General features: G+C 54.4%; 1 protein-coding gene across 1 annotated transcript in view; it reads right to left on the bottom strand.

Annotated features, from left to right (window-relative positions):
* Positions 1 to 2,985: 2,985 nt before the first annotated feature.
* The window catches only part of ARHGEF17 (Rho guanine nucleotide exchange factor 17), a 58,677-nt gene continuing 43,167 nt past the window's right edge, over positions 2,986 to 18,495 (bottom strand). Inside the window, exons 3-21 of the mRNA XM_025459092.3 lie at positions 16,769 to 16,951; positions 14,299 to 14,415; positions 14,013 to 14,105; positions 13,603 to 13,779; positions 13,227 to 13,277; positions 12,872 to 12,981; positions 12,702 to 12,787; positions 11,043 to 11,161; positions 10,426 to 10,639; positions 9,825 to 9,898; positions 9,070 to 9,269; positions 8,628 to 8,926; positions 7,879 to 8,128; positions 7,550 to 7,636; positions 7,167 to 7,234; positions 6,771 to 6,919; positions 6,144 to 6,318; positions 5,759 to 6,028; positions 2,986 to 4,566 (exon numbers count right to left, since the gene is read on the bottom strand). Of these exons, the coding sequence (XP_025314877.3) occupies positions 4,370 to 4,566; positions 5,759 to 6,028; positions 6,144 to 6,318; positions 6,771 to 6,919; positions 7,167 to 7,234; positions 7,550 to 7,636; positions 7,879 to 8,128; positions 8,628 to 8,926; positions 9,070 to 9,269; positions 9,825 to 9,898; positions 10,426 to 10,639; positions 11,043 to 11,161; positions 12,702 to 12,787; positions 12,872 to 12,981; positions 13,227 to 13,277; positions 13,603 to 13,779; positions 14,013 to 14,105; positions 14,299 to 14,415; positions 16,769 to 16,951 (2,919 nt within the window). The 3' untranslated portion in view covers positions 2,986 to 4,369. The remainder of the gene's footprint in view (positions 4,567 to 5,758; positions 6,029 to 6,143; positions 6,319 to 6,770; positions 6,920 to 7,166; positions 7,235 to 7,549; positions 7,637 to 7,878; positions 8,129 to 8,627; positions 8,927 to 9,069; positions 9,270 to 9,824; positions 9,899 to 10,425; positions 10,640 to 11,042; positions 11,162 to 12,701; positions 12,788 to 12,871; positions 12,982 to 13,226; positions 13,278 to 13,602; positions 13,780 to 14,012; positions 14,106 to 14,298; positions 14,416 to 16,768; positions 16,952 to 18,495) is intronic.

Below are 18,495 nucleotides of genomic sequence, written 5' to 3' on the forward strand. Positions count from 1 at the left end.
AAATCCTGCCCTCCGTCCCTAGCCCAGGAGACCACCTGGAGAACCCCTTGGAGAAGAGATGGCTCTCTCCCGGCCTCTGAGATCAGGACACCCTGCCCAGGGCTGGTCTACAGAACATGAGCCAGACACCTCATGAGCGGCTGGATGTGGCTCTGGCTGTTCAGACACTGTCTCTCCTGTGGCCGCCCCTCCTCTCTTCCCTGAGCTGCAGAGACCTGAGCAGACATCACATGTGAATCCAGGCCATAACACTTAGACTGGTGACCTTGAGGAAGGCAATTTACCTCCCTGCGCCTCAGTTTCCTTATCTGAAAAAGAATAAGGATTAAGTGAGAGGGTCCACACTCCTGACTTGCAGCAAACAACTGGGAGCTGGGGTTATTATTCTGTAACATTTAAGACCCGGGGAGGATGGCGAGGGCAGTGCCTGGGTGGCTCAGTCCGTTGAGCGTCTGCCTTCAGCGCAGGTCAAGATCCCAGGGTCCTGGGATCAAGTCCCACATCAGAGCAGAGAGCCAGTTTCTCCCTCTCCCTGCCACTCTGCCTATTTGTGCTCTCTCTCTCTGTGTCATATAAATAAATTTTTAAAAAGATTTTATTTATTCATGAGGGACACACAGAGAGAGAGGCAGAGACACAAGCAGGGGGAGAAGCAGGCTCCATGCAGGGAGCCCGATGTGGGACTCGATCCCGGGTCCCCAGGATCACACCCCAGGCTAGGTGCTAAATCCCTGATCCACCCAGGGATCCCTGTAAATGAAATCTTAAAAAAAAAAAAAAAGACCCAGAGGAGGACCCCAGCTGAAGTCTCTAGATTTAATTCCACATCTGCTGTTAGTGTCAGGCATTACAGGCAACCTGGGGATGGAGCAAAGAACGAAATGAAGTTGCCTCTCCCAGAGCCCACATTCTGGCTTCCCTGCCTGCCTTTTCCTCTGCTCCAGCTGGGCCTACACCATGGACTCCTCACTCCTCTGACTGCCTTGGCTCAAGCTATCCTGCTTTCATCCCCAACCCAAGCCCCACTTCCTCTAACCCCAATGGCCAGCCATGGCCAGACCCTGGTTCTCCACCTCTGCTGGCAAAATGAAAACATGGTGCCATAAGGCAGGGTCGTGGTTACCCTTGAAGGGTAGACACGGAGGGGGCTCATGAGCAGCTTTCAGAGCAATGGAATATTTCGGTTTTTGATCTGGAGGTGTCCACCTCATGAAAATTCATCAAGCCCCACACAAATAATTTGTGCATTTCTCCATACAAACATACTTCCACGTAGTTCCTTTGAAAAATAGTGACACCTGGGCCCTACCCTCCAAATTCTGATTTAATTGGTCTGGGATGTGGACTGGGCCCCTCAGGTGATTATAATGTGCAGCCAAGGTTGACAACTACTGCTTTAGAGGAGCAAATTCTTCCAGGACTCTCCCCTGGGCCTCTGGCCTGATAGCTGTTCATCCCAGGACCTCCCTGCCCACAGCTGCCTGGCTCAGGGCTGAGCACCCACCCACAGGCCGGCCATTGCTCTGGGATGTGACCTCCTAAGTAACACTTGGCTGGGCCAGGCCCAGTCCTGCTAGGCACTTGAGCTGGGACTCGGCCTTGAGCTGCTAGGCACTTGAGCTGGGACTCGGCCTTGCTGGGGACCCGGCCTTGAGCGTCAAGTGCTGAAACTGAAGTCTGGCCAGGTTCCTATGTTGAGGGCAAAGAGGCCCCGAGGCCACAGAAGCTGTGAAGCAGTGAGAACAACAGCCATTTGGCAGCAAGGGAGGAAGCAGAGTCTCAAGGTGGAGAGGTCAAGTGTCCTGAGATGGAGCTCCAGTATCTGGGCCATGGTGCTGACAACTATTTAATAAGTGGTTCCACTAGTTAGCTTCCCTTTTATTTCAGAGCAAATCTTTGTGGAAGAAAGGACTGGCCCCATTTTACAGATGGGAAAATGAAGGCTTATAGGGGATGCAATTCATCCAAGGCCACGTAGCTAGTTAGTGGCAAAGTCAAGATTTCTGTTCAGCTTCAAAGCCTGTGTTCTTTCTGCTTTGTTTCACCGCAAATTCCACATGAACATTGCCTTCTACTCTGGAATATACACGTTTAATATAATCCCCTCCTCCTCAGATCTTCCAAGTGAAGTGGTGCTGCAGGGAGATGCTCCATGCACGTCCTATGGCCCTGAGGGCCCAGCAGACCCGAGATGCGTGTACACCAGCTTGTCAAGCATGAACCTGCACTCCTCCTTCAGCAACCGATTTGTGTAAAGTGTTAATCACTTAGGCTGAAGAATGTTCCAGAGTGTTCAGCAGAGCAGAGGCATGCTCTGTCCTCTACGGGTGGTTGCTTTCTTGAGCTCTGTGGGTATACCTGGTGGGAAGAGACCTGCCTGCGTGGACCAGCCGGTGCCCCGGGGTTGGCCTTTCCATTCTCATGTCTGATTTAATGACACATCACTTTGGACCAGAAATCAGACAGACTTGGATTCTCCCCTTGCTCCAAAACCTGACGTCACCTTGGCTTTTGTCAGATTCCCCAGCCTCATATGAGGCTTTGCTGCAGAACATCATTTCCTGGAAGAACCGTACCGTCTCCTGGTCGCCTCGTTTTTCACTGCTGCCTCATTTTGACTTGTGTCACCTTCGGATTCCCAAGCCCCATCCGAGGTCCAGTGACTGAGAAGCTGTGGGGAGCCTGGGAATGTCTACTTACACGGATGTATGATTATGTCTCATGCTTTCTATTCACACATGTCTGTAAGGGATTCTAACATGTAGCCCTGGTTACAAAGCAGTGAACTGGAGAGAACTACAGCCCAGACAGGGGCAGCAACCTGCCCAGGATAACACAGCAAGTGGCAGCCTTGCCATCCCAGCACCCTCCTGGGTCCCTGAGCCCTCCCGTCTGGGCAAGTGAGTGGGTGCCAGGAGGCCCATCAGCTGGGGAGCCCTGAGGCTGCTGGCTGGAGGCCACTGCGCCACTGATGGGGAGCGGTCATTTGGTGTTTCTATTTATTGACTCTTTAAAATTCATCATCCAAGGAAAGTTAATACATGACTGGTAGCAAGAGAAACATAATCTAAGACCGCAATGACCCACGCACCCCAAACAAAAACAGAGCCAAACAAACCCCATCTGAAACCAGACCTTTGGAGCTGTAGCTGAAGAAGCGAGGGGGCTGGGGGTCAGACTGGCTCCTGCAGCCTCAGGAGCAGGGAAGAGGCTGCCCTCAAATGGGTCCCAGGTGACCAGGCCATGTCCAGCCCCTCGGCGTTGGGCATTCTTCCTGGAGGGACTGCCCTGGCAGGAAGGGTGTGGAGAGAGGGTCTCCATGGTCAGAGTAAGGGGGCTCCCGGGCCCACCCTTCCAAGATGACCATACACACCAGTGCATGAGACATAGGGGCTGGGGGCCAACTCTGAGGAGGACATGGGCCCTTTCCTCTTCCCTGCTCAGGCCAGGAGAGACCCCTGGCCAGGTCCCTATCAGTGTTAGCAAATTTGGAAACGACTAAAGGCACTGCCAGCAAGTTAGGAAATGCCAAGGCCTGGGGAGGCCCCCAGATGGGAGTCGCTGCCCACTCCAGTCCTTGTCTTGTTCTGGATGACTGAGGGTGCTTGTTCCTGGTCTCCGGATACTGGAGGGCAGCCCAATCAGGACAAGGCCGTGGAAAGTATACGTTAGGAGGCAATCTTTTAGTGCCCTGAACATGCAGTGTGTGTGTGTGCGTGTGTGTGTGTGTGTGCGTTTGTGTGTGCGTGGGTACGCACGTACGAACCCATGTGTATGCGCACACATGTGCGCAAATATAATGAGGGGGGACTGGTCCTTCCGGGAAGGCTTGCCTAGGGTCCCAGGTGGCCCCCAGAGCAGGATTAGGGTTTTTTTCCCTTCTGTTACTTCCTCAGATCACCCCCTGCCCAGGTCATTGCATAAATAAGTGCTTGGGAAGGTACACATCTAAAAAGGAACATAAATACTGTACATGGGAAAGGGTTCATCCTCAGCCCTCCCACTGCCCCCAGAAAACCCTCCAAATATTGCACATGGCCCTCCCCAGCCCTGTGGGGTCAAGGCCCGGCCGTGTCTTTGGTAGAAGCTCCAGGGACAGAGGTCCTGGGCAGCCCACACGCCCCCTACTGCACCCCCATCATGAATGGGAGCACCGAAGCAGCCAGAAGGTTGGGAAAGGCCTTGGCCCACCGGCCAGCAGGTGTTCCATCAGGAATACTTCTGTGGGGATGGGAGGGAGCCCACGCAGGCATAGGCGTGCCCCTGGTGGGACGCTCCTGGTCAGAGTCTGCTAGGAAGTGTGGGCTAGGAAGAGGCAAGCAGGCTGAGGGCAGGTGGGCGGGCAAGTCCTGCGCCATGGTGGACAGGGTCACACCCTCCATAGGAGGAGGTGGTTTGTGCTGTCGTCCCGGCCCACAGTCTCGCTGCTGCCACCACCCCCACTGCTGAGTCGGAAGTCCTCATAGCCGTCACCTCCACTGATAACCAGCATTTTTGGCCTGGCTGAGGCAGGTCCTCGGTTCCGAGGGGAGTCCCGGTGCTCCAGGGATGGCAGCTTCTCAGGGCCTGGGGGGTGGAAGGAGAGGATCCATTAGCCTGGGGGTGACTGGTGGCTGTGCTGTCCCCTAAGGGCCACACCCCACAAGACAGGAAGAAAGACAGGCACAGTTTCTGTGGGGGATCCTACTTTCTGTTAGCGAAGAACTTCTTATTTGGAAGGAAATAACCACTTCCTGGCAGTCACACAACTTCTTACCTCTTATCTGTACTTTCTTCTCTCTCTCTCTTTTTTTTTTTAAGATTTTATTTATTTATTCGTGAGAGACACAGAGAGGCAGAGACATAGTAAGAGAGAGAAGCAGACTCCCCACAGTGAGCCTGATGCAGGACTCAATCCCACGACCTGGGGATCACACCCTGAGTCAAAAGCCCGGCCCAAGGTCTCGCTACTGCCACCACCCCTACTGCTGAGTCGGAAGTCCTCATAGGACTGAGCCACACAGGCGTCCCTCTTATTTGTATTTTCTAGTCAAGAGTGACGCAAGTTCCCAGGACCACATCACTTTCTCTTTCTCTCTCTCTCTCTCTCTCTCTCTCTCTCTCTCTCTCAGTTACTGGTTACTGCACATGTACTGTCCTCCTCAAACTGCTTCCTGCTTCCAACAGCCCCTTCCCAGCTAGGGAGCTTAGGTCTTTTCTGGGCACAGACCCCTCCTGCCCAAGGCTTCCCTGTTCCTGATTCCCACAGCCACTTCCTCTTGGGAATCTGGTTTCCTGCCCAGTCAAAGCAAGACTTGGCTAACTTGATGGATGCCATCTCCTAACATGTTTCACTTTCTAATCCTCATAGTCCACTTCTGTCCTCCCTGCCATTCTGTGTTCTCCCTGCTGGTGCTACTTCTGTTTCCACTCTGCACATCACTTCCTGACTTCCGGACGTCTTGCCCTAGACATCATTTCTGGTCCTCTTTTAATTCTTGCCATATACATCCCTTGCTGTGCCAGAGTCTAATTCCTGGGTGACAGTTCTTATACTTCACTCCTTGTCTACTGTGACACTTCTGGGTAGAGTCTTACACACACACCCTATCCTAAAAGGTTTTGTTTTGGCGTCTTTAGAGCCTATTTCCTGTCGCACACGCCATGTCCAGCTCTGTATTACACTCCTCTTCCCTCTTAAAATCTCTCCTGGCAGGACAGGGAGGATTCTTAAATAGAGTCCAGGATCCCTGGGTGGGGGTAGGACGCACAAACCCACCGGTGTCTGGGGGAGGTGGTGGGGTTGGACAAAGCAGGTTGAAGCCATCTGGCAGTTGGACTGCAGCCAAGAAGCGGACGTGGCCAGTATGTCCCTGGCCTAGGCCAGCAGGGCTAAGGGGTGCTCGCGGGCAGCTAACGGTACTGGGTGAGGTGGGCATGGTGAGCACGACGCCAGCACTGGTGCCCACCCACAGCAGTTCTTCGCACACCAGCAGCGCTGTGATCCTCAGGCAGGCGGCCTTGTGCTGCCGGATGATGGCGTCCGAGCCTAGGGCGCGAGAGACAGACCAGAGCTGAGGCCAAATCCTCGCCTTGGCTCGGCCTCCTCAACGAGGGCGCAGAAAGGCTGGAAGGAATGGGCAGTGATGGACTGAGGTCAGTACCTGCCAGCATCCTGTGCACGGGAGGTGTGACGTCCACCTCAGCCAGCTGCTCAAAGGTGTCTGGATGGTAGAGACACACGTGGGCACTGCCTTTCAATGTCACCCATACACCCAGGCTGGAGTCTACCATACAAGCCACGCTGCGGCTGGAATCCTGGCCCACGTAGAACGTGTGCTGGTAGCGGGGGCAGGGAGAGACCAGATGGGTGACTGACAGGCCTGCCTTCCCTGGCTCTCCCTGCGCATGCTCCACCAGTGCCTACCTCCCCCACCTACAACTCACTCCAAACCTCTCTAGAAAGCCCACCTGGACTAACAGCACAGGCAGCCTTGTTCCTTGATCAAGGTGATCAACCTGTGGAAGCTTGAATTTCATGGAAGACCACCCCCCCCCCCCCCGCCCCACTTAATCCTCAGGAATTAAAATGAGGCTTCCTTTTCCCCAGAAACTCTGATTCTGTGATCAGAGAATTTTAGAGCTTGAAGCGTTTTTGGATCAATCACTGGCCTCTCCCTGGACAGAGAGATGCTTTTTTATGGCCCCCATGGTCTCATCTCCCTCTCTCATGGGCCAGGCTTACCCCAAATCAATTCTGTCCCCTTCCCCCCACCCCCTGCCACTGCTACCTCTAGCTGCAGCGTGTCAGGGCTCAAGACAAGGACTCGGTTTTGGCAGCCACACCACAGCCGCCCACCAACAGACACCATCTTGGTGATCGGGCTCCCCTGAGAACCCAGGGTCACTGACTTGAAGTTCTGAGGGTCCCAGAAATGGCCTGGAGTGAGAGTGGGATAAAGAAAAACAGAGCAAATTCAGTCTATTATTGCACTGGAGCCTCACTCCCACACCCTGAAATGAAATGCTAAACACCCCATTTATATATGAGAACACCAAAGCCCAGAGAGGGCCTGAGAAGTGCCCAAAGCCATGTCTCCAGACTCATGGCCCCAGAGCCCCACCCTTGCTCAGAAGAGAGTGCCACACTAGCAACATTAGCTGGGTGGGGTGGGGTAGGCACTCACCTGCTTCTCTTTGGTAGACCACAAGTTCTCCATTGGCCAGAGACACAAACACCTGGTTATTCAGATACCTAGGCAGGGAAAAGAAGGAGGAGTCAGGGGTTTCAGGAGGCCAGAGGAGGTCACCTGGGGCCAAGGCAATCATAGAATGGCTATGGCTCCTGAGAGACCACCACTGCAGGCAGGGGAGCCTGAGGCTAGGAAGGGGTAGACACTTGCCCACAGTCACATAGCGTGTGGGAGGCACAGCTAGCCTAGGACGAGGCTTCTGGCCTCCAGCCTCCATAGAGAGAAGGGGCCAGCAAGGCAGGGAGACCTGGGTGAACAAAAGGAGGCCTGCGTGTGTACAAGGGTCTGGAGCCAGGAGGACTACCCAGGGGTCTTACAGGATGCAGGTCACAGAGGCTGCGTGCTGGAGCTTCATGCTGTTCCTGCGGTCGCGGATGCTGTCGGAGGACTGGTATACGTGGACACTGTGGATCGGAGGTGGGCACCTGTGACAAATGCTTGCGTATGCCAGTCCCTCAAGGTATCCCTCCGCCTCTGTCTCCACCACCATCTCCTCCCTGCCGGGTACTGCGCGAGGTACTGAGATCCCAGAGCCTCCCCGTGGGTTTCAGGCCCACTGGCAGCCCAGGCTGGCAGTGCTCCTGAGGTCTGACCCAAAGCCTTCCTGCTTCTTGCACCGTGTTCCCAGCCCCTCTCCTGTCCCTACCAGCCATCCTCAGTGCCCAGCCACACAGAGCTCTGGTAGGCCTCGGGGTCAACGCTCAGCAGGTCCTCAAGGCTGCCCCGGGTGAAGGAGCCATGGCTGGAGCGGCGAAGGGCTCTCCCATCCATCGGGCTGGTGCTGCAGGGACCGCTAGGCCCGAAGGAGCCAGACAGTGGCAGGAAGCCGGGCTCCTGCTCCTCCTCTGAACTGGTCGTCTCTGCCGTGGCCTCCTTGGAGCTCGGGGTCTCCTCATCTGAGGGAGACAAAGTTCTCTCCCTCCATTCCCCTCTGCCAGGCCCAAGACCTGATAACTTTCAAGGTCCCTATCTCCCCTCCATGTATCCCTCCTGGCCACGTCCCTCCTGAGAGCCTCCCACTGCTGTTCTCCCTTCCCCGAGGCCTCTGTGGGGCTCAGGCCTTGTTATTCTGGTCGCTGACAGGTCAGTGCTACGGGCTCCTACTCCTGACCTGGCCCACTCCAGACCACCACCACATCATGGATGGGGGGGGGTCAACCACCCCACCCCCTACTCTATCTCACCTACTCAACTGGGCTTTCTGGCGTCTTCAGGATCTGGCCCGACTGGCCCACTACCCGCTGCCCGCCTTGCCCACTGCTCTGTGTGCTGACATCCTGAGACTTGATTCCATGCCTTTGCCTATGCTGGTCCCTCCTCACCCACCAGTACCTATTGGGCTGCCCCTCCTCTGTGTAGTCCATCCTGCCTGACAGCCCCAAGCTGGGCACTCACTGCCAAAGCTGGAGGAGATGGTGGACCGGCTGGCTTGGCTCTGCAGGGTTCCCGAGGGGCTGGGCGAAGACTCATCATCAGAGTCACTATCAAAGGGCACCAATTCTGGGCGGGGATCCCCTCCGGCGGGGCCTGGTGCCATCTCCAGCCCCGAGCCAGCAATGGAGATGTGCAGGCAGGGCTGGGGCCCAGGCTCTGCCAGTGTCGCTGCTTCTTCGTCTGTGGCCTCAACGTCCAGTTCTGGACCGGGGGTCTCCATTGCCGTCTCTGGGGGATTCCTCAGGGAGGCAGGCTGCTCCCTGTGAGATACAGGAGTCGGGAGGAGGGCCGCCAGGACCCAGGGCTCTTCCCACCTCGTCCGCAAGCCCACTAGGCCCCGCGCCACCCATCACCCCGATGTGACAAGACTGCCACCACATCGGGGTTAGGGTCAGGGCCTCACCTGTGGCCGCGGCGCTGCAGACCTGGCACTGCGCCAATGCAGAGGATGCGGGCAGAGCAGACGGCAATGCAGGCTTCCACGTCCGGCTCAGCACGCAGGCTCAGCAGGCACACCTGGCCCACATAGCCATCGCTGTTGCACACCCACACTTCAGGCATGGGCTCGGGGCAGCTACTCTGGGTCGGGGCCGCACAAGAGAACTGCAGAAGGCACCAGGGGACAGGGGAAGATAAATGAGGAACTGCTGGTGGCTCCCCACTGCTCTCCAGGCTGACTCGCAGAATGGACGGGTGTGCATGAATTCCCAATATACACGTACACGCACACACACAGCGCATGTGACACTCTACAGATCACATGCATATGTGTCCATGTGATGTAGGTATCATCCATTCACACACATATGTGCACCCACACCCACACATATAAACCCTAATGTGACCACATATATGTATGGGTAACAAATGTGAAAAGTGTAACCTCTGTCCAGATGTATGCAGACTCATAAAAGTACATAACTTAGACATCTCATGTTAACCAGACAGCCTTTGTTCACATGCACCCATGGATGTGCGTGGCCATACCCACATGTGTGACACATGTAGTATCCATGTGCATGTGCAGAGTTATACACTCAAAGGCAGAGGGGGCGACTGTAATGTTCAAGACATATACCTGATGTTGTGCACAAAACAAAAACATGTGAACACATGCTGGAATACACATACTCACGTGACCCAGGTGCCCACACGCACCTGCATGCCACTGCGGGTTTTCATGATGGGGATGGCCTTCAGGAATTCAGGGTCTAGACAGCTTTTGCTGGATGCTGTAGCAGAGGAGGACAAGCAGACATACTTAGCATCCACCTCACCTGTGACCATCTCCTTTCCTCACCTGTGACCATCTCCTTTCCTCCCCTGCTCTTCAGGGTCTCTCAAGGAAAAAGGAGGTGCCTGTAGGTTATGCCCTGCATGTCCCTGGCCTCAATCCTCCCATCTGTACAATGCAGGAGGCAGACTCAGAGGTCCTGAAGGATCTTCTAAGCCCTGGACCCTGATGAGTAGCTTTCCAGGGCCTGCTCACACTGTATGTGCGTGGCGGGGGCAGGAAGGGGGAGGTCCTGGCATCCTCTCTCACAGTAGCACCCCTGCCCTGAGCTCACCCTATCCACTGAGTCCCCTCCCTGCCAGTGAGGCCCTGGCAGAGTCCCCAGCTTCTCTGTCGGAGTCTCAGTCCACCCTCCCAGCAGCAGGGACCAAAGCACAGGACTCAGGATTTCTGACAGATCACTACATGGTGCGGTACACTGCCTGGAGGTGCTAGAAGGAGGACACCAGCATGGGCCTGGCTTACCCAGCTTCCTCTTGGCCTCATCAAAGGCCTGCTCGAAGCCGAGGCGGGCGTCAGGGTGAGGGAACTCAAAGATGAAGGAGTCAGTGCCTTCAGGCCTCGTGGCGCACAGCTCCAGCTTGGTAGGGGGGAAGGACAGTGCATAGCACAGTGCCTGCTTCTCCGACAGGTCCCGGTGCATGGCGGCTGAGAGGTCCCGCAGCGCTTCATCCAGGCTCTGCCGGGAGGAGGACCTAGGCCTTAGGCCCTGACATCTCCCCACAGTCTGCTCCTGCCCTGAGAATGCAAGCGGGGCCCTGCCTCTCCCCTCAGACAGAAAATGGGACTCTGTCTCCCCACTGGAGGAGGTAGGCTGGCCTCCAGCCCACCCCCCACCCCCCCACAGACACCATGGGCCCTCTCTCCTCCCTCAGCTGGGGACAGAGCTGTGTCTCCACCCTCAGGCCTGGAACATGTCACTTCCCTCAGCTGCAGTGAGGCTGTATTTTCCCCTTGCAGTAAGTGACAGAGGTGAGTGACCTCTTCCTCGGGCAAATGAAAAGTCTGTTCTCTCTCCCTCAGAGAGAGTCTGGTGGACCCCACCACCCCCACTGCCCTAGCCTCAGGCAGAGGGCACTGACCTGGTGAGGGAAACCAAGGCTCTCAGAGAGCTTGCTCATTTGGCCTAGGGTGGTCAGGTCCTCATCTAGGCGGTTGATAGCTTTCTGGATGTTCTCCCGATTGGTGGCCTGGGATGCCCCTGGTAGGGACAGAGGAAGGCCATTGGTAGATACAGAGGCAGACAAGGTCAGGTTTGGACAGACATTCTTCCCCTCCCTCACAGTCTGCAGTTCAGTGTGGGGAGTGGCCTGACAAGCTGAGAGCTTGTAAACCCTGAGATCCAAGGAACAAAGTGACAGGCAGCTTGCAAAGAAACACCAGGCCTGGGAACAGGGGACTGCCTGATGCAGAGCCACTTGGCACAAGGTGCTGGTCCCTTGGAGAACTCCCTGGAAGAGCATAAAGCATAAACAGCAGACAGCTCTGCAGCTTATGCAGGCTCCAGCTGACACTGGAAGCTGCAGTGGTACGGCCTCCACAGGGGAGTCAGCCGGGCAGCCAGAGCCTCAGGCGGTCAAATCTGCTGACCAAGGGACTCAATTCCCCCACAAAGGAGGGAAAATGAGCTGATGCTCTGGATTTCTCTAGTCCTACCCCATACCTGACCATAGCCAAGTAGCTGGCCCCATAGGCCAGCTCAGCATCCCCACACCCAGCACTGCCTGGCTGGGGGTTTACACCCTGGGCCAGTAACCCACAAATGGGCAGAGTAGACAGCAGTGGAATGTACTAGACAAGCTAAGGCTTGGGTCGTCTCGTACTCCTTCTGAAGGAAACCGTCCCCCCCACAACCCTCACAACCTGGGCGCCATATGTTCTTCCGTATGACCCTGTCTCACTCTCACCATACTTGACTGGACAGGAGTAGACACCTGACCTAAAGGTAATCATTTTATCAACTGGCCTGTGCTCCAGTGAGAAGAGACAAATTAGACCAATAATCAACTTGTATTCCTACATACAGGCCCATGTGAGGCAGGCCTGGCTTTACCCTGGGGGCCACCAGGGAGCCTAGGGACAGAGTCTGGACCTAAACTGCCTGCTGGCCCAGAGGTGCCCACACCACCATCTCAGACCAATCGCCCCACTCAGAAAGGTAAACTTCAGACCCTGGAGTGGCTAGAGAGAAAGACCACGATGCAGAACAGGCCATGATGGATCACAGGAGTTGGGGGGAAGGAAGAAGCAAAGAAAGCGGAGTAGTGAAAACAAGCAGACACACAGAAGGAGACACAGACACATGTACACACAGCGGGAGGAGCAGCTCTTTGAAACCACCTCAGCTCCTAACAGCCTCAGCCCCAAACAACACGGATCTTTCCAACCAGCCCCGTGCTTGGACTGACTTGAGAGCATCTCTGCTCCCTATGAGCAAAACTGCTGGACCAGAGCAGCGTGTTGTGGTCTAACAGGATGCTTATACAGTGGTCAGTGGCAAGCAGCGGGTGTCTACACCCCTGCACCACCCCAGCCTAGGTTAGGGTCCCGCCAGGTCAGAAGGTGGTCCTGGTGTGGCTCTGTGGCAGGCAAACTGATCCTGCAAGCCACCTCCCTTGTCCTGGATGGGAAAATGAGGCCCCAAAGCGCAAAAGAGGATGGGTAGGCAGCCAGCCTGGTCACAGTTCTTACAGGAGAGCCCGGATACCCAGAACCCTGGGGTGGGCCCGAGGCAGCCCCACCTTTGATGATGTCCGCATCTTCCAGAGGCAGCTTCCATAGCAGCTTATACTTGCTGGCTGTGTCAATGACACTGGCTGCCGTGTACCTGTGGGGAGCCAAGGGGGTGTTGTGGCCAAGGCAAGACAGCTGCTCACCCCTACCCAAGGCCAGCCCCACCCCAGGCACTCACAGGCTCATGGAGCTGCGCCGCAGGGAGCCCGACTTCCGCTTCAGGGTGGTGCAGACAATGAGATCCGTGAACAGGAAGAGGGACCGGTCCTTCTTGCCACCGACTGCCTTCTGTGGAGCCCGAGGCAGGACTCATGTCCAGAGGCCCACCCTCCTGCCCACCATGCCCAAGGGGACAGCCAGGCCCAGAGAGGGGTGAGGGCTCTGCCCCAGGTGCCCAGAGGCAGAGTTGAGACTCCACCTGGGACTCTTGTTGTGGGGAAGAGCAGGGAGGCCCAAGGGCAGCAGGTGTAAGCAGAAGCATGAACAAAGTGGGGTGATGGGAACAGGTGGGTAGACAATGGGACACTTCTTACCACTTCAATGACCATCTCCTGCCTTAGGAACCGCCGCAGAGGGGCTTGGAGCTGTGGGGCAGGACAGATAAAACATCTTGAAGCCCAATTATTAATCCCACCTCCTCCCCAGACCCTGGCGACCCCTCGGCCCCACCCCATGGGCGAGGCCAATAGAAGCAACACCCCATCTATCCTCCTAATAGTGTGTCAGGTGGTGGGACATGTGGCCAGACACAGACACGGAAGAGGACATGGATATGGCCAGAGATGGGTGGAGATGCTGGCAGACATGGATGTGAACACACTGCAGACACCACTGTGGATGTGGTCGTGACTGTGATTCCAGGTGACCACAGATGCAAACAAAGCCATGGGTGGAGTGGGGGGCACTCACATCCTCCATGCCCTCGATGTGAGCCTCAATTTCCTGCAGCACACGGGCATGTCGCTCTGCCTCCTCAGCACTCCGCACACCCTTGTTGATGCGTTCAGCCACCTGTTTGATGTTCCGCTGAGCATCCAGCAGGAGTGGGTGGTCTGGGTGGTCCTCAGGTGTGTGCTTCAGGAGGTCCTGGGTTAGGAATGGGGACAAGACCTCTACTTCGCTGCCCCTTCCAGGCCCTGGGTGCCCACACTGACTGCTGGAACAGGAGTGACTATAGGTGGACTGCAGAGAGGATTTCTTTTCCAACCCAACCCTTGAAGACTCTGATATCAGCCCCAACCAGGTAGGGGCCTCCCAGCCCGCTGCATCCTCACATGCCTCCCGGCTTTGCCCCCCTGCCCACCCAACCCCATGCCCACCTTCACCAGAAGTTCATAGCGTGGGATCCGCTGCACAGGCTTGATCATGAGGTCAGACAGTGCCTGCTTCTCCTTGTTCTCACGCATGCTTTGCTGAAACCAGAAACAAGGTGGACAGGCACCCGTGTGAGGAATGTCATGGAAAGAAGGGAATGTCCAGGGGCAAGCCCCCAGCTAGTCCCTCCAGCCCAGCCTGGGAGCTCTTGCCACCCCACTCTCCGCGCCCCCAGCCAAAATTGGCCCACGGTGAGGGTCATGGTCATCCCCCTGAGCTAGCACACCATACCTCCAAGAACTTGAGAAAGGCAGGCCTTGCCTCCTTAGCCACACGCACGGCATCCTTTGCATTGAGAAAGTTATCAATGTAGGCAGAATAGATGTTGACCAGGACGTCCTTGGAGAACTGTGGATGAAGAGGAAGGTTGGGGATCTTCAAGGTGTCCCTTACTCCACCTCATCCTATCCTGGTTTCCAGTGACTCATAAGCCAATATCCTTTCCCTCCAACTGGACATGATATGGTCTCTAAGGGATCGAGCATGTGCTCCTGTCATGTATACATGTGGTATGTGTGACCATGTGAGTAGGTGTGTGCATGGGTGCACACACACCCACATATCTTACCTATGGTTTGTGCATACACAGACATATGCCTAGATGTGTCCTGTGGACAGGCTCTCCCATTTCCAACTGGGTGTTTCCATTCCTTGGTCTCCAACCCCCCTAAATCCAGCCAGGCAGGTCTCCCTCCTCACTGTCCTCTGAGAGATACTCATTCCAGCCACTTGGCCTTTGCTCATGTAATTCCACCAGAATGCCCTTAGACATCAAATCTCACCTACTCTCAGGGCTAAGCTCCACCTGTGCCTCCTCCAGGAAGCACTCCCTGCCCTGACTAGGGCTCTTCCTGGAACCATACCTGGCCTCTGGCCTCTGGCCTCCCTTGATCCCCCCAGGACAGGTCTCCTCTCTGCAAGATAGGTACGAGATACAGACACCCACCCTGTCCAGTAAAATCTTGCTCTGTGGGGGCACACAGCTGGTGGCTAACCCCTGATAGCCAGCAGACAGCTGGGCTAAATGTGAAAGGCCCTGGCTGGGAGTTGGGACACCCTGGTTCCTGTCTCGGCTGTACCATGGACGGGTTAGGTGACCTGTGGTGGTGTTTGTTTCTGGCCCCTCTGGACCAACAAGAGCCTCTGTTTCAAAGACACTAACTGTCCTCCTCCCCAGGCCTGGGGTGTGCTGCAGGGCAGAGGCTGCAGCAATTTGAAGAGGAAGACAGCCCTTACCCCCCAGCCCACCCTGCGGTAGAGCATTCTTTGTTGTGCCTTCCCTGGGGTTGGGGTTTCTGCTCCAGTCAGACCATGGTCAGCATCAAAGTCCAGACAGGGGATGAGCCTGGTGACACTAAGGGTGGTGATGGCCTGGAGATGTCAGCACTCAACCGGGGTCCCATCAAGATTCTTGTCACATCAGTTCTAGGTCAGCAGGCACCGTCTAAGATCTTCTTAGGCCCAAGGCCCACCCCCATCATCACAAACACATGAAAAGACATCCACATCTCACAAAAATAGATAAGGTGTTTTGTTTTTTTTTGTTGTTGTTGTTAGTACAATTTTTGGAAGGGGTTTTATAATTTTGCTTTTGAAATTATTTGGCTCTGAGTAACCATTTAGTTTGTATTCGCCTATGATTTATCAGTCATCACCATGCATTCTTGGGAATTCTGGCCAAATAACAAAATGTCACTTAAGTTTTTTCAAATGTAATTAAGTTCATATAAATGAATACTAAATTTAACAATGAAAGAAAATGGTATGCTATGTTTTTACATTTAATTAAACGTTTATTAGTTTTGCTTTTACAGTTCTTTTTGAATTTTGAAGCCGATGCCTTTTCTAATTTCCCATTCACTACTGTAGGATCCTGAAGAGCTCACAGGCAGGGGTCTGCTTGTGGTGAAAGGGGGTACAGAGTAGGGCAGAGTGTGGGCATTGGAGCCGCATTTCCTGGAGTTGAACCCTTTATCACTCACTAACCATGATTTTGATCTGGTTACTTTCTCTCTATGCTACAGACCCATCAATCTTAAACATAGAGATATAACTTAACTGCAACTTTCTCCTAGACTTGTGGATATATATAACGTATTTAGAATGATGGCTAAGTACCAAATAGTCAGCTATCTTATTAAAATGCTGGATGGAGAGGTGCCTGGGTGGCTCAGTCAGTTAAGGGTCTGCCTTCTGCTCAGGTCATGATCCCGGGGTCCTGGGATTGAGCCTTGCACTGGGCTCCCTGCTCAGTGGGGAGTCGGATTCTTCCTCTCCCTGTGCCTTCTCCCCCCTGCTCATGCTCTGTCTCTCTCAAATAAATAAAATATTTAAAATGCCAGATGGAGAAAAGGGCTAGTCAAGGTGAGGGCTGAGGTCAGTATCAGCACCAGCTCAAGGTCAGGACTAGTGTCAAGTGCCAGTGACCAGAGTTGGGTCCAGGATCGGGGTCAGTGTCTGGTTGGGATTGGGGTCCATGCCAGCTTCAGCCAACTCTGGGATTTGGCAGTGTTCAGGTTCAGGTCAACCCAAGGGCTGGAGTTAGTGCCAGTGTTTGCTCAAGTTCTAGGGTTGGATTTGGGATCAGAGGCAGCGTCCAGGTAGAGTGGGTGTGGGTGAGGGGTCTTCAGTAGGAGCCATCCCCTTCCAGGAGGCACCCTGGCTTGTGGGGGCTGTGGTAGTAGGCAGCTGGGCCACTCACCGACTGGACAAGCAGGTCTCCCACCTTCTGCTGGGCATGCCAGGTCTGCACACAGTGCCGCACCTGCTCTAGGAATTGTTCATGATGCTCCAGGAGCTCAGGGATCTGGTCGAAGATTTCATCCACCAGCGATGGGTCACACAGCAAGGAGTTCTCTGGCTGCTTCAGTGGCTGCATGTAGCCCTGGGGGACCCACAGGGTCAGTGTGGGTACCCTCAGAGGGATGGACCCCAACCTACTGGCACAGGTGCACACGAAATCACCTGGGCCAGTAACTCAGTGGCTGTGCCTCCCGGATCTTCCACATGAAACTTCAAGCTCTAGGAGGGAGATGGAAGGCCTATCCCTACACCCCTTGCTGTGCAAGGGCCTGGCCCAAGATGGGGTTCAGGAAAGGTTTGTTAGATGCATGAACAAGCAGAGCTTGGAGTGAGGAAAGCAAGAAGATTGGGCTCCTGGGAGACCCCCACACACAAACTTAGCAAACATTTTATTGAGCACTCACTCTGTTCAGCAGTGAACAAGGAAGACCAAACTCCCTGCCCTAGTAGAGCTTACAGTCTGGTAGGAAGAAACACACAAATACAGAAAGAAACAAAAATAAGCCACATTTCATCAAATCTTTAAGAAAAAAACTGCTGCCGGGACACCCAGGTGGCTCAGCAGTTGAGCACCTGCCTTGGGCTCAGGGTGTGATCCTGGAGTCCTGGAATCGAGTCCCACACCAGGCTCCCTGCATGGAGCCTGCTTCTCCCTCTGCCTAATCTCTGCCTTTCTCTCTCTGTGTCTCTCATGAATAAATAAATAAAATCTTAAAAAGAAAAAGAAAAAGAAAAGAAATGCTGCCAATTCAGTTATTATTATATGCCATCAGTTATAGGATGAACCTGGATTTCAGAGCTGTTAAATTGTGAAGGAGGTATCTTAGAAGCAGTTACACATGGAGAGTTAAAAGATGAGAAATGCTGTAGGGAAAATAGAGCAAGGAGGGGCATGGGAGGCCTTCAGTGCCACTATCTGAGCATTGTTTTCAGTTTTCAGATCTACTGGTCAGTCTGATTAAAACTGTTCTTTTTCACCTCAAATCTGCATTCACCTTTGTTTCCTGAGAATGGAGAGAACCTGCTTAGCAGCAGGCCGGGCTCACAGAGCGGTCGCCCTCTACTGGCCTAAACTGTAACTACAAGCCCAAGAACTGATGTTTGAAAAAGTAATGCAACGTTGGGGTAAAATTTAAATTAAACATATTTAAAAATTGGCGTGTTTTATAAAGCAGCCTCAAGAAAGTGAAGCTCAACAGAATCCTCTTGCCCAGTTGGGGATTCTTAAAAAGGCCAGGAGGGTGACGGTGAGGAGACAGGCAGGGAGCCTCCTCTTTTACTGCATCTAGGCTAAGGCCTTCTCTGTGCGGGGTGAGGCAGGGTGGGGGGTGCTCTCCCACAAAGAGAGGAGCTAAACTGCACCACACACACAAGCAGGCCCACAGTGGGAGGAAAAAATGAGCTGAGAACCCGATATGGAACTTCCTAGGAGCCAACACCTGCACCCACTCACCACATACTTGCTGAGCAACTACTGAGTGCCTCACCTTCTAAGCTCCTGGCAGACACAAGTCCCCTGTGCGTGTGGAGCTGACACTTCAGTGCAGGGAGGCAGAAAATAAGCACCGTAAATAATGACATTATCACACATGTATTAGAAGGCAGTAAATACTGTGGGAAGAAAGA

This window comes from Canis lupus, chromosome 21 (genome assembly GCF_003254725.2).
Source record: "Canis lupus dingo isolate Sandy chromosome 21, ASM325472v2, whole genome shotgun sequence".
Lineage (NCBI taxonomy): Eukaryota > Metazoa > Chordata > Mammalia > Carnivora > Canidae > Canis > Canis lupus.